Below are 11907 nucleotides of genomic sequence, written 5' to 3'. Positions count from 1 at the left end.
GGGCTGCCAGCTCGGGGGGGCGGCCGCTTCCACTCACCGCCGCTTGGCTTATATAGGTCAGAGAAGGGGCGGGGGCCGCGAACAAAGCCAGTGTTTGAAACCACCAGCGAGAGGCAGACCGGATTAAACCGCGCCTGAGTGTGCAGGCTCCTGGCTCGGAGGCGGGCTCCACGGCCGGTCCCGCGCGGGCGGAGGAGAGGCGCCGTGTGCCGCAGCCCTGCCCGGAGCCCGGCGCAGGTTGGGACACCCCAGGCAGTGCCCGAGCCCTTGGCCCGCACGGCTGGCCTCGCCCCGGTCAGCACATGTGCCCCCTGAAACACCCTCCCTCCCCAGGACGGGTCAGGCCGCGGCGAGGGAGCCCAGGCGGAGGGCGAGGAGGAGATTCCCGGTTCCCTTTCCAAAGCTAATCCTCACCCAGTTCAAGGTTGCGAGCAATGAATTAGAGGAGCTAAACGTTAGGATTTCACCCTAAATATAGATTTAGGCATTCAAATGTAAAAGGGCATCATGGACCAAGCGGGGCTATATCGGGAGCTGAGATTAGGCTCGGATTATGGGGCAAAGTCCTTTTTGGGTCACCCCAAACCACACGTCTCCGTAGTCAGGGCACACTTCCGAGTAAGTGTGAGCAGGGCACTGCCCAATCCTAAACTCAGGTTTTGTGGCCTGCCTGCCCACCAGTGCCCTGGCTCCCCAGGCCTGTGCGCTATGTACATAGATAGCACTGCGTTTGGGCTGGGATTAGGGTAAAAATCCTTCTCCTGTCACCCCACGCACACCCCTGTCACCGGGGGCTCCCCGAAGAAGCCCGGGCAGAGTCCTGTGTGACCCAGAGCTCGCAGGTGAGGGAGTGCCAGGCTGCCAACCCCCAGGCCCCGGGGCCTGAACAAGCAGCTGGGTTTGGGCTGGGATCTCGGGTCTTTTTTTCAGGGCTATGGACTTGATGCTCACTAGTATTTTACATTTCAATGTACACATTTTCGATGAAGTCCGAACTCGTTAGCCGGTGTAACTCATTGCTCACAACCTTTCGTTGTAAAGATTGTCTTTGAAAAAGGAACCGGGAAAGGAGGAGGGAACTGGGGACAAGAAGCCACCCCGGGAGGCTGCGGGTCCACGCGGGCAGGCAGCCCCGAGCAGCTAGCGCGTTTGTGCCACGAACAAGACAGGGACATTGAGCAGAAGGACGCGTGAAAACGGCCAGTTTATTTGTGCGCAGCGAGGGGTGCCAAATAGGGAAAGCCAAGGGAAGCAAAGCAAAGAGGCGAGGGGAAAGCGCAGGGTCGTTCCCGTTGTTGTGGACTGAGGTGTCACCGGGATGAAGCCTGGCCCAGAGCCCGGAGCCTTCCCTCGAGGCGGCAGCTCAGCCCGCGGGGGAAAGGGCTTTCTCCAAGGAGCTTGTGCCGATCTGCAGGGCAGCCGCCGCGCCCGAGCCGGCCCGTGTCACGTAGTGGCGGGAGTGCCATGGGGTGGGGGTGGGGGTGGGGTGGGGTGGCCCCCCGGCCGGCAGCGCTGTGCGGTGGCGGGAGCGCCTCGGGTGCGGGGCGGGGAAGTGCTGGGCAGCTGCTGCTGCGGGGAGCCGCCGACCAGCGTCGCCCCGGGCCCGGACGCGCCGGGGAACTCCGCTTGGGCTCTCGGCGGCCCGGAGCGGACCTGGCTGCCGATGGCGGACAACGTCCCCTCACAGAGGCTTTCCCGGCCGGAGCGCCCCGGTGCCCTGCCCCGACCCCGCCCGGGGGCGGACGAAGGCGGCCGGGCTCCCCGCTCCTGCTGGCCCGGGCTTGAAGCCGTGCCCAGCCCCGCGCGCCACTAGGGCGGCTGGAGCCTGGCAGCCCCCGGCCGGGTCCTGCGGGCTGTGCAGGGTCCCGCCTGGCCGCCAGGCGCCTCCAGTCCCTGAACCCGCCGCAGCAGCGGCTGGGCGGCTCCGGGCTGGGCAGGGGCGCAGCCCGCGGGGCGGGAAGGCCGGCCCCTGTGCGCTCCCCACCGTGTTCCCGGACCGCGGGGCCCGAGCCCGCAGTCCCCAGCGGGAGCAGCAGCCATCGTGGGGAGGCGGGGTGGGAGGGTCTCCAATGGCCGGCGGAACTAGCAGGTGTCGGCCAGACCCCCTCCCTCCCTGCCTCCCGCCCGGCCGGCCCGGCCCGGCCTCCGCGTGGCTGGCGGGGCCGGAGCTCCGCAGCGCCCGCCGGCTCCGGGGCCGGTGCAAGTCGGAGCTGCCCGCGACGGGCGCTGCCGGGAGCCCCGCGCCGAGCAAACAGTTAAGGCAGCAGGGGGAGGAGCCAGGCCACCGGCCGCAATTAAAGATGAACTTTGGGTGAACTAATTGATCTGCCCAAGGTGGGGTGGGCAGCGACCTGGGGAGGGCTATAAAAGGGGCCCCGCGGCGGGGCCGGGCCGGGCCGGGCGCTCCGGGCTCTCGGCGGCAGGTAGCCATGGGCTTCGCGCTGCTGGCCAGCGCCCTGTGCACGCTGCTGCTGCCGCTGCTGCTCTTCCTGGCCGCCGTCAAGCTCTGGGGCTTGTACTGCGAGAGCGGCCGCGACCTCGGCTGTCCGCTGCCGCTGCCCCCGGGCACCATGGGGCTCCCCTTCTTCGGGGAGACGCTGCAAATGGTGCTGCAGGTAAGTGGGGAGGGAGGGAGGGAGGGAGTCCAGGCCGCCCCGCCGCGGGGCTCGGCGCCGGCGCGGGATCACCCCGGCGCTCCTGTCCTTGCAGCGGCGCAAGTTCCTGCAGGTGAAGCGCAGGAAGTACGGCTGCATCTACAAGACGCACCTCTTCGGCCGCCCCACCGTGCGGGTGCTGGGCGCCGACAACGTGCGGCGCATCCTGCTGGGCGAGCACCGCCTGGTCGCCGTGCAATGGCCGGCCTCGGTGCGCACCATCCTGGGCTCGGGCTGCCTCTCCAACCTGCACGACGCGCGGCACAAGCAGCGCAAGAAGGTACCGCGCCCCCGCCCCGCCCCGGCCCCGCGCTCCCCCCCGGCGGGGCGGCCGTGCGGGGCGAGGCGGCGGCTGACCCGTGCCCCGCTCCGCCCCGCGGCCGCCAGGTGATCATGCGGGCCTTCTCGCGGGACGCGCTGCGGCACTACGCGCCCGTCATGCAGGAGGAGGTGAGCGGCTGCCTGGCGCGCTGGCTCGGCCGCGGCGGCGCCGGCCTGCTCGTGTACCCCGAGGTGAAGCGCCTCATGTTCCGCATCGCCATGAGGCTGCTGCTGGGCTTCGAGCCGCACCAGGCCGACGGCGGCAGCGAGCGGCAGCTCGTGGAGGCCTTCGAGGAGATGAGCCGCAACCTCTTCTCGCTGCCCATCGACGTGCCCTTCAGCGGGCTCTACCGGGTGAGCGCGGGCGGCTGGGGCGGGCAGGGGCAGGGGCAGGGGCGGGCACGGGGGCAGAGCCGGGCCGCGCTGAGCCCCCGCTGTCCGCGCTGCAGGGCCTGCGCGCGCGCAACATCATCCACGCCAGGATCGAGGACAACATCCGCGCCAGGATGGCCCGCGCCGAGCCCGGCGGCGGCCCCAAGGACGCGCTGCAGCTGCTGCTGGAGCAGGCGCAGCGCGACGGCCAGCCGCTCAACATGCAGGTGAGGCGCCCCGCCGTCCGGGAGCCCTGCCTGCCGGAGCCTCCGGGGCCGGCGCTGTCCTCCTGCCCCAGCCTGTCTGCAGGCTGCAGTCGTGTCTCCAGCACCTGCTCGAGCAGGGCTGTAACCCCTGCCAGCCGCCCCCTCTCTGCCCCTCTGTCAGCCCCTGTTCTCCCCTCACCACCACCCTCCACACAGGCTGTAGTCTTGGGATAGTTTGAAAGCCTGGAGGTGTGAGAGGCAGGTGCCCCCCCTTCCGCCCAAAAAACCCCCAGAGCCCAAAACCAAAACCAAAACCAGCATCTCCTGGGGAGTGGCACGTGCTGCAGGGCAGGGCAGGGCATTGGACCTGACCTAGCAAAACTCTGCGGTGCAGCAGGGCCTGAGGCACCCAACCTAAAAAGAAGTCTTGCCTGCCCCCTGCTTCAGGAGCTGAAAGAATCTGCCACAGAACTCTTGTTCGGAGGCCACGAGACGACCGCCAGTGCCGCCACATCTCTGATCACCTTCTTGGGGCTTCACCCAGAGGTCTTGCAAAAAGTGAGAAAGGAGCTGCAAGGGAATGTGAGTGTCTTCTCCCTCCAGTACCTGGGTCTAGACTGCAGATGAAGCTAAATTATTGTACTGTGTCAGCCTGAGAAGAAGGGGGATGAACTCCAGCAGGCCAGATAGGAAAGCGCTTGCCTTTTAAAGTTAAGGTGTCCTTTAAAACAACTCACTAGCAAGAGGGAGCTGAATTTTCTGAACTGAAAGAATAGATATGATGAAAGTCTCTTCTTGGAGCCCTTTCATGTGATAAAGAAGAAGCTGCTGCCCAGTTTGTCCCCCACTGCTGACTGGCACTGCAGGCCCAGCTGCCACAAACCGCCATGCATATCACAGTGGCATCTTCCTTTCCTTAGGGGTTATTGTGCAGCCCAAACCAAGATAGTAAACCGCTGGATATGGAAGTCTTGGAACAGCTGAAATACACAGGCTGTGTCATCAAAGAGACCCTCCGACTGAGCCCACCTGTTCCTGGAGGATTTAGAGTTGCACTCAAGACATTTGAGTTAAATGTAAGCTGTGCTGCATAGGCTTCCTGCTTGCAAAATCCCTTTCTCATAATAATATGAAATAATTTCATAACAATTTTCACAGAATTCCAAAGGGGGGAGGATCTTGATTTCTTTGTAAAGCCTTTCCACCCTTTTCCTGCCTCTGAGCTGAAGGGCAAAACTGTAGTCTCTGCATAATGAGGTATTTCTTACAACTCTCTTTCTTCTTAATAGGGTTACCAGATTCCCAAAGGCTGGAACGTTATTTACAGTATCTGTGATACACATGATGTGGCAGAACTCTTCACCAACAAGGACAAATTTAACCCTGATCGCTTTATGTCCCCTTCTCCAGAGGACTCCTCTAGGTTCAGTTTCATTCCTTTTGGTGGGGGCGTGAGAAGCTGCGTTGGCAAAGAGTTTGCAAAAATCCTTCTCAAAATATTTACAGTGGAGTTGGCTCGTAACTGTGACTGGCAACTCTTAAATGGCCCCCCAACAATGAAAACTGGGCCTATAGTCTACCCTGTGGACAATCTGCCTGCCAAATTTGTAGGTTTCAGTGGCCAAATCTAAGCAGTTCAGGGATTGCTTCTAGCGGAAGTTCTGTACATAGCAGTATTTTCTTGTAAAAAAGTCTATTATGTATTTAACTTGTAAATGTATAATAGTTATTTATGTCTCTTTTTAAATATTTTTTAAAAGCTATGATGTATCCTATTTTAATGGTGTCTGTGTGTGTGTGTTTTGCCCCTTGTACCCCAAGCACTATAATTATGGGTCTCAGGTTCCATAATTAGACAACTTATTTCTATAGAAATGTTTTCCCCTATCATACTGAAATCTTGTCATCTTAGCATTTAATGATATTTCAGAACAGGGCATACATTGAGGTGCACTCAGATTCATAATACAGGCATATTAAATCATGGTAACTAATTGCTCATCCAGAATTCATGCAGGCTTGTATGAATTAGGATGTTTTCAGTATTACTTTTGATATTTAGGATTTATGGTCAATGTATATGAATTTTTCAGACTACAATAAAGTCTATTTTTTAAGACTCTTTGTTCAGAGTATTTGTAGCACTCTGCCTATGTTACTAACTTTTAAGTTAAGTGGTGATCAAAAGGACTTGAATGTGGAGTTGGGTTTTAGCTTCTATCCTTACTATACTTGCAACTCTCTCAACAGATAAAAGTCAAAATAGTTCATTTGCTGAAGGCAAGGATTTTTGTGAGTGATTTTTTTTTTTTTTATTGGACCAGCTACATGGTCAGAATAAACATAAACAAGCTTTTGAATGCTGTGCAGTCTTAAGGTCATCTGGGATAGACTTAGACAAGGTGACGTAAAGAAGAATGTATTGCATTCAGAAGCCTGTCTAAGTCTATTCCAACTATGCAGTTGATCCCATAAAAAATATCACAGAAATTCTTATCTTATTGATTTCCTGGGCTATCATGGCTACAAATTCATTTGCTGAAGATGCTGCGGTTTAGCCTAAGTTTTTCCAGCAAATAAATATGACTGAGACTTTCCTAATTTTCTAATTTTCCTAATTTCTTCATCCAGTAATCATTAGAAGAGTTGGGCTAGGCAAGAGATGGCAGAATTTCAATTTAAAAAATCCCCAAACTAACCAAAACTATATATAACACACAAAAACCCCTAGGGAATTAGAGGAGGTAACACAGGTCCTTCCCTACCTGGTTCAACATATGGTAACATACTGAAGTCTAACCCTGAAATAAACTAATCCAGAAGATAAAGGTGAGGAGAACCCACATAGCATAAACAGACTTTTTTGCTAATCCAACATGATCATTGCTCTGTAGCCAGGGACAAAAATGTATTCAAGGTAAAACATCTTCAGATTTCGATTCTTCTCCCCCCGTGTTAAACTAATAAATTTTATTTGCTGTCTAAAATCTGGTCTAGAACCTTTTCTGTCATCTGAAAATGTCAAATAGCAACTGTTACAGCAAACAAGCTACTATGTGGGGACGGGGGGAGAGGAGGGATGTGGTTTTGTGTTTAGTTTTATTTTTAAATATGATGTGGATCACGATTGTTTTTTTTAAAGGAAATAGCCTTAAAATATCTTATCTAAGAACTTTCCTGAATTTTTTTAAATTGATGTAGGAGGTAGGGCAATTTAGTATTTAACACTGAGTCAAATTTTGTGAAATTTGCACTGTTACTGTCAGGAATAAGCAGGACAGATAAAAATGCAAGCTACATGTGTCAATTACACAACTGAAAATTTATTTTTGATCACAGATTAAAGTGACCAAAATTATGATTCTGTAAGAAATAATTTGTAGCCAAACTGTCTTATTACAAAGTTTTATTAATCACTTTTATTTTCTAATATTCTTTGTATAAAAATTGTTCTTTGCCAAGACTTCTCAGACACTGCATTCCAAATTTTATATTGTTATTGCTTCATCCAGTGTTTGGGCATGCTTTGCTTTTATGCCATTGCATCTTTTACAATGAGTTGGCAATATAGCCCCTTTAAGGCCACAAGTGTTATTGGTGCAAAGAAGAACCAATTTATGATTGGAAGCACCTTGTACATTCTGTGTAGTTTTATGAAATGCAAAGGCAGCTGTACTTTGAAATAACAGCATTGTGAGAGTCATGATAACTGTTGCCGATAGAAATAGATTACTATATTCTGGAAATTAGTTTGTTTTTTAACTCAAGATTCATGCTATTCTTGTTCGTGGGCTGCAGGCCAATATAAAGTATTGTTCTGTAATAGGTATACTTGATACCATTTGTTTAGCCAAGTGTCAGCCATTCAGGATGTTCTTATAAACAGTGGCAACTTTAAGCACTGAAGTTATATCTGGAGTATAAATGGCTGTATGAGGTTATAATCTTGAGGTTGCATTGGCAGTATAGCAGCAATTTTTCTGTTTGATTTTGTTTCACTGAAGGTCCAGTTTTTATATTTGGATATAAGAATGTGTAGCTGTCTTGCAGACTTACAGCAGACTCTCAGCTGGTGAGATTTGTTACTATATCTCAGCAGCCACACAACAATTATCATTGTAATTAAACAGTGTGGTCAAGAGGTAAATCTTCCAAAAGCAGTCAAGAGCATGTCAACACTGCATTTGTTGCCATTATTTAATAAATGGAACATTGAAAAGAGTATATAAAATAGTAAGATTTTTCCCCTGTCTTCAAGAAGTAATCAAGAAAGATCAACCAAGAGCCTTTCTGTACCATGGCTGCAATGTAGCATAGACTCTCAACTAGCTACCTCAGAGACAGGTAGCAGTCCAATCATGACAATCAGTGCAGACTGACTGACTGTGGCCAGGTTCTTGGGCATGTTTTTCAGTCTGCAGAGTTTCATTCACTACCATTTACACTAGTGCCCAAGCTATTTAGTCTAAGCTAGTTGGAATATGACTACTCCACAGTCCTACGCTCCCAGCTGTGTCCAGTGTAGATGTACTTGGCCAATTTTCAAAAGTGCTTAGTCCTTCTAGATGCTGAAGCTGAGATCCATTAAAGGAGCTTGATTCAAAGGATGGATGCTCAGCCCTTTCTAGTGATCAGCCCTTTTTAGATCTCTCATGTTAGGCACTTCAGTTAGCTTGTCACTTTAAAAACCTTGGTCTACATATAATTTAAACATATAGATGATCAAACAGGCACTATACTTTGACCTAGAAATTAAAAGCTGTGCTTACTTTATAATCAGCACAATGTTGATTTTCCAAATGTAACATGGACAAGTGGAAACACCTCTTTAACATACGTAAAATAAAACTGCAGTTTGGCAGCATTTTAAATGTTTGAAATGTCTTAAGTCTCTGTGTTATGCTAAACAAAGTGTTTCTTATTAACAACATTCAAATATGTTAATTTGTGAATAAATATGGCATTGAAAAGTGTCACATTAGCTGACATTAAAGAACATAATTTGATTAACTGCATTCTAATAAAATTCAGCCACATTTTTTGCTAAGATCATAACAGGTAATGTTGACTTTCAAAATTAGTATGTGACCAAACAAAAACCATTCAGACTTGCTGATTCCTACAAACTGTATTGTAATGAGAGCTGTTGTTTGATTGAAAAGACTTTCTGTGTACTGATTTCCATTTGCCCTAGTAAAATTACACAAATGTCATACAGTTTTTTTTTTTAGCTGCACTGTAACAATGATTTTTATTTGCTACTTTATATAAGAAAAACCAAAGAAGCTAGAACACTTAAAACCTCTCTGTGCTTGCTTCTGATTCATTTTCTTATGTCCTTTATATATATATGTATGTATGTATATATATGTTCTTAAATTGGCTTGGTTTTCACACTGTCTTCTATGTCCAGTATCTTTTAGTATTATTCCTTTCAATGACTTAGACTGGCTTTTTGAGAGATACTGAGAAAACTACTTAGTGTTTTATAGAATAAAATAACGACAATCAATGCAGACTGACTGACTGACTGTGGCCAGGTTGTTGGCCATGATTTTCAGTACAGAGTTTCATGCACTTCCAGTTACACTAGTACCCAAGCTAACTAGTGTTTCAAAGAAATTAAAGCACCTAAGTGCCAAATGCTCAAATCATGGGAAACAGGCCTATTTCTTAAAAGTATTTACAAGTTTAATACTTTAAAAAATCCAATGAATGATCACTTTTGAAAAGAAGATGTTGGTCACTTTTAAAAATATTCATTAGCAGCATTAGCAAGAGGAAGACTACTAGATTTTATCACAGCAGATTTAGGATAACATTTAAAAAGCTTTGTACTTCCACTAGGTCCATATTTTAACTTTCAATTTAGACATGATTTTTGAGTTATTGAGACTGCATCTACTACTGGTTTCAAAGGAATCTGCAGTTCCTAGCACCTCTGAAAATCAAGCTACTTTTGTTTTGATCCCTAAACAAGCATTTAGGAGCCTGACTGCAGGTCACCAGCTTTGAAAACGTTGGTCTTAATAATACACAACTGTTCTTATTTAGCTTTGCTAATAGAGGATGGTATGGTGATATATTTGAGTTTTGTGCATTCACTCATGTAAGTTAGAGAAAAGATTGAACAACACAAGCCTGCACACATGGCTGAGAAATATCAATAAAAATTTGTATCAAATTTTATTCCAAGCATATTATACCAATGTTTCAGAAATTAAAAAAAAATGATTGCAAACATTGGCTTTGGTGTAATGATCTGGTGTATACTGGTTCATAGATCATGTTCCACACCAGAAATGGTTACTCTTATTCTTGCTTGAAAGTCACTGTGTTAATGCACATTTATTCTCCCCCCTCCCCCCCGCCCCCATTACAAGAAAGTGGGTAGGGTTCAATAACATGTGAGAATACCAAGAGGATTTTTTTTGCCAGGTGGTCTCTTGTAAGTTCTCTGTGTCAAGTTATACATCCAGAATACAGTGCAAAACATATACAGATTAGTGGCAGAGAGTTTTGAAGTTTATTAGTTGCAACCATTAGTGTGATAGATTAGGAGTAAGAAAATACAACTGGCAGCAAGTTTAGAAAAGGCTCATTACTGAACTGGCTTGCCTAGCTTGTTTAATAATATATGAAAAATGTTATATGAGAAGTTTGATGAAGAATGCAGTCTCATTAAGTTATGTAAATTAATGTAACTTTGTGGGTGGGTTAGAGAGAAAATATTTAACAAATCTGTTTATATCCAAAGAATAGAGTCACATAGGCAGTTTTTAATGAGTCTTGGATTAAAATATTTAAAAGGTAGACAGGAGAACGTAGATACTTCTGTCGGATGACAGTAGTACTATTTTGATAGACTTTTACAAATGCCCTCTCAACTGCAGGATAAGTAGCTAACATTTTTCACTGAATAAGGGTTTGGTGTGCTCCTTTATTATCAACATCATTGTTACACTTGTGGCTTTTGTGTAATTTTAGTACCATTAGATGCAGTTTGTGTAGTTTGTAATACTAACAAGGATAGAGCAGTCATTTTAGAAAAAGTATATTTTCATATACTCATGTATGTTTTCAAGCCCATTGCATTCATGACTGCATCATACTTCCTAGGAACTGTTTGATTTATTGATTTCAATTTATATGCCATTTAAAAAACAAAGTCCCCCCCATTTTGTATTTTAACCACCTTTGACACAATTAGAATTACAATGACATGGAGATAATGTCTAAAGCTGCCTTTTGCCACAGAACTAGGAAATAATCAACCAAAGATGGAATCAACTTTGAACAATATACTGTCCCTCTACACCTACAAATACCAGCCTTTAGTGTGTTTTCCCAGCATATATCCTTGATAAAGAGTTAGGCTTTACAACATACCCTGGAAGCCATGGATTTTTTGAGGCTATTTGGAACCAAATTCCAATGTCAAGGGCTCCAACAGAGGACCTCTTGAATAGATTTATAGAAAGCCACCAAGAGGCAGCTCTGTTTGCACCCTAGGGTAGCAAGCAAGTAAACAACCTCCTGTGAGCAAAGAAAGCAGATAGATAAGATCACGATCAACAAGTGGGCCAAGATTCTGGGATCTACCTTAAGAATTCAATGGGGCGGGGGGATGGATCTGGAGGAAAGGCAAGTATGTAGGCTTGTGGATACAAGCTTTAAGACCCCCTTTACACTCAGATCCTAAGTCTTGACCTGGACTTAATTAGAGCAGCCTGCACTAAGAGTCACAAGAAGTATCTTTACCATCAAGTCATTCTGTTTAGTGGTCTATGCTACTAAATAAACAGAAGAGTCATATTCTGTTGCATTTTGATAGAGATGAATTCCAGCCATTTGCTACATGTTGTATTGAAAATAAAATAACAGCAGGGCAAAAATCTTTCAGTTGCTGGAGATTTATTTTCGGTGGACTCAGACTATGTCCCAGATTTGCTAAGCCCATAAAGCGAGAGTGGAAAGAGAAGGTGTAGTTTGCATAATAGTCCTTTTCATATAATGCAGTCCCTGGCTTAGCAACAGGCCTGTGGTGTATGATGAAGGCAAAGAGTAGTTTGTTCAGTGTCTTATCTGACCAGCTGTATTCTCCAGTGAGCTGGAGTATTTAATACAGGTTTTTTTCATTTATGTAAAAGTGTGATCTATTAATAAAAAGTAATGCGAATCGCTAAAGAATATAAGCAGGGGAGGGGATGTGTGTCCCACATACCTATGGACAAACACTCCTTGATTTGAAAATAGCTTCTTTGGGCACTTCTCCCTGGAAGGATCATTCTAATATTTCATATAAATAGATTTTAAGGGTTGGGAGCAGAGCAAGGAGGAGGATATATCTAGAA

At 47.7% G+C, this 11907-nt stretch overlaps 1 protein-coding gene across 2 annotated transcripts; it reads left to right on the top strand.

The window, feature by feature from the left end:
• Positions 1–2238: 2238 nt before the first annotated feature.
• On the top strand, positions 2239–6988 carry CYP26A1 (cytochrome P450 family 26 subfamily A member 1). Of its 2 annotated transcripts, none has more exons than XM_090057116.1 (7): positions 2239–2615; positions 2710–2934; positions 3099–3329; positions 3425–3574; positions 4001–4135; positions 4474–4629; positions 4843–6988. In XM_090057116.1, exons 1-7 carry the CDS (start codon positions 2430–2432, stop codon positions 5182–5184), a joined length of 1425 nt encoding a protein of 474 aa, XP_089913242.1. In that variant the 5' UTR covers positions 2239–2429; the 3' UTR covers positions 5185–6988. The 2 variants fall into 2 exon arrangements, with proteins under 2 accessions (XP_089913242.1, XP_089913241.1); XM_090057115.1 differs by having other exon boundaries at positions 3042–3329; positions 4843–6985.
• Positions 6989–11907: the final 4919 nt, after the last annotated feature.

This window comes from Crocodylus siamensis, chromosome 7, assembly GCF_052110815.1.
Source record: "Crocodylus siamensis isolate JL-2025a chromosome 7, ASM5211081v1, whole genome shotgun sequence".
In the NCBI taxonomy this organism is placed as follows: domain Eukaryota; kingdom Metazoa; phylum Chordata; order Crocodylia; family Crocodylidae; genus Crocodylus; species Crocodylus siamensis.
Note: the sequence above shows the minus strand (reverse complement) of the source record. Positions and strands in the feature narration are given on the sequence as shown.

Coding starts and splice junctions, on each gene's coding strand:
- CYP26A1 (XM_090057115.1), top strand. CDS start 2,430: ATGGGCTTCGCGCTGCTGGCCAGCGCCCTGTGCACGCTGCTGCTGCCG. Junction 3,330..3,424: donor CCTTCAGCGGGCTCTACCGG/GTGAGCGCGGGC, acceptor TCCGCGCTGCAG/GGCCTGCGCGCGCGCAACAT. Junction 4,136..4,473: donor GAAAGGAGCTGCAAGGGAAT/GTGAGTGTCTTC, acceptor TCCTTTCCTTAG/GGGTTATTGTGCAGCCCAAA.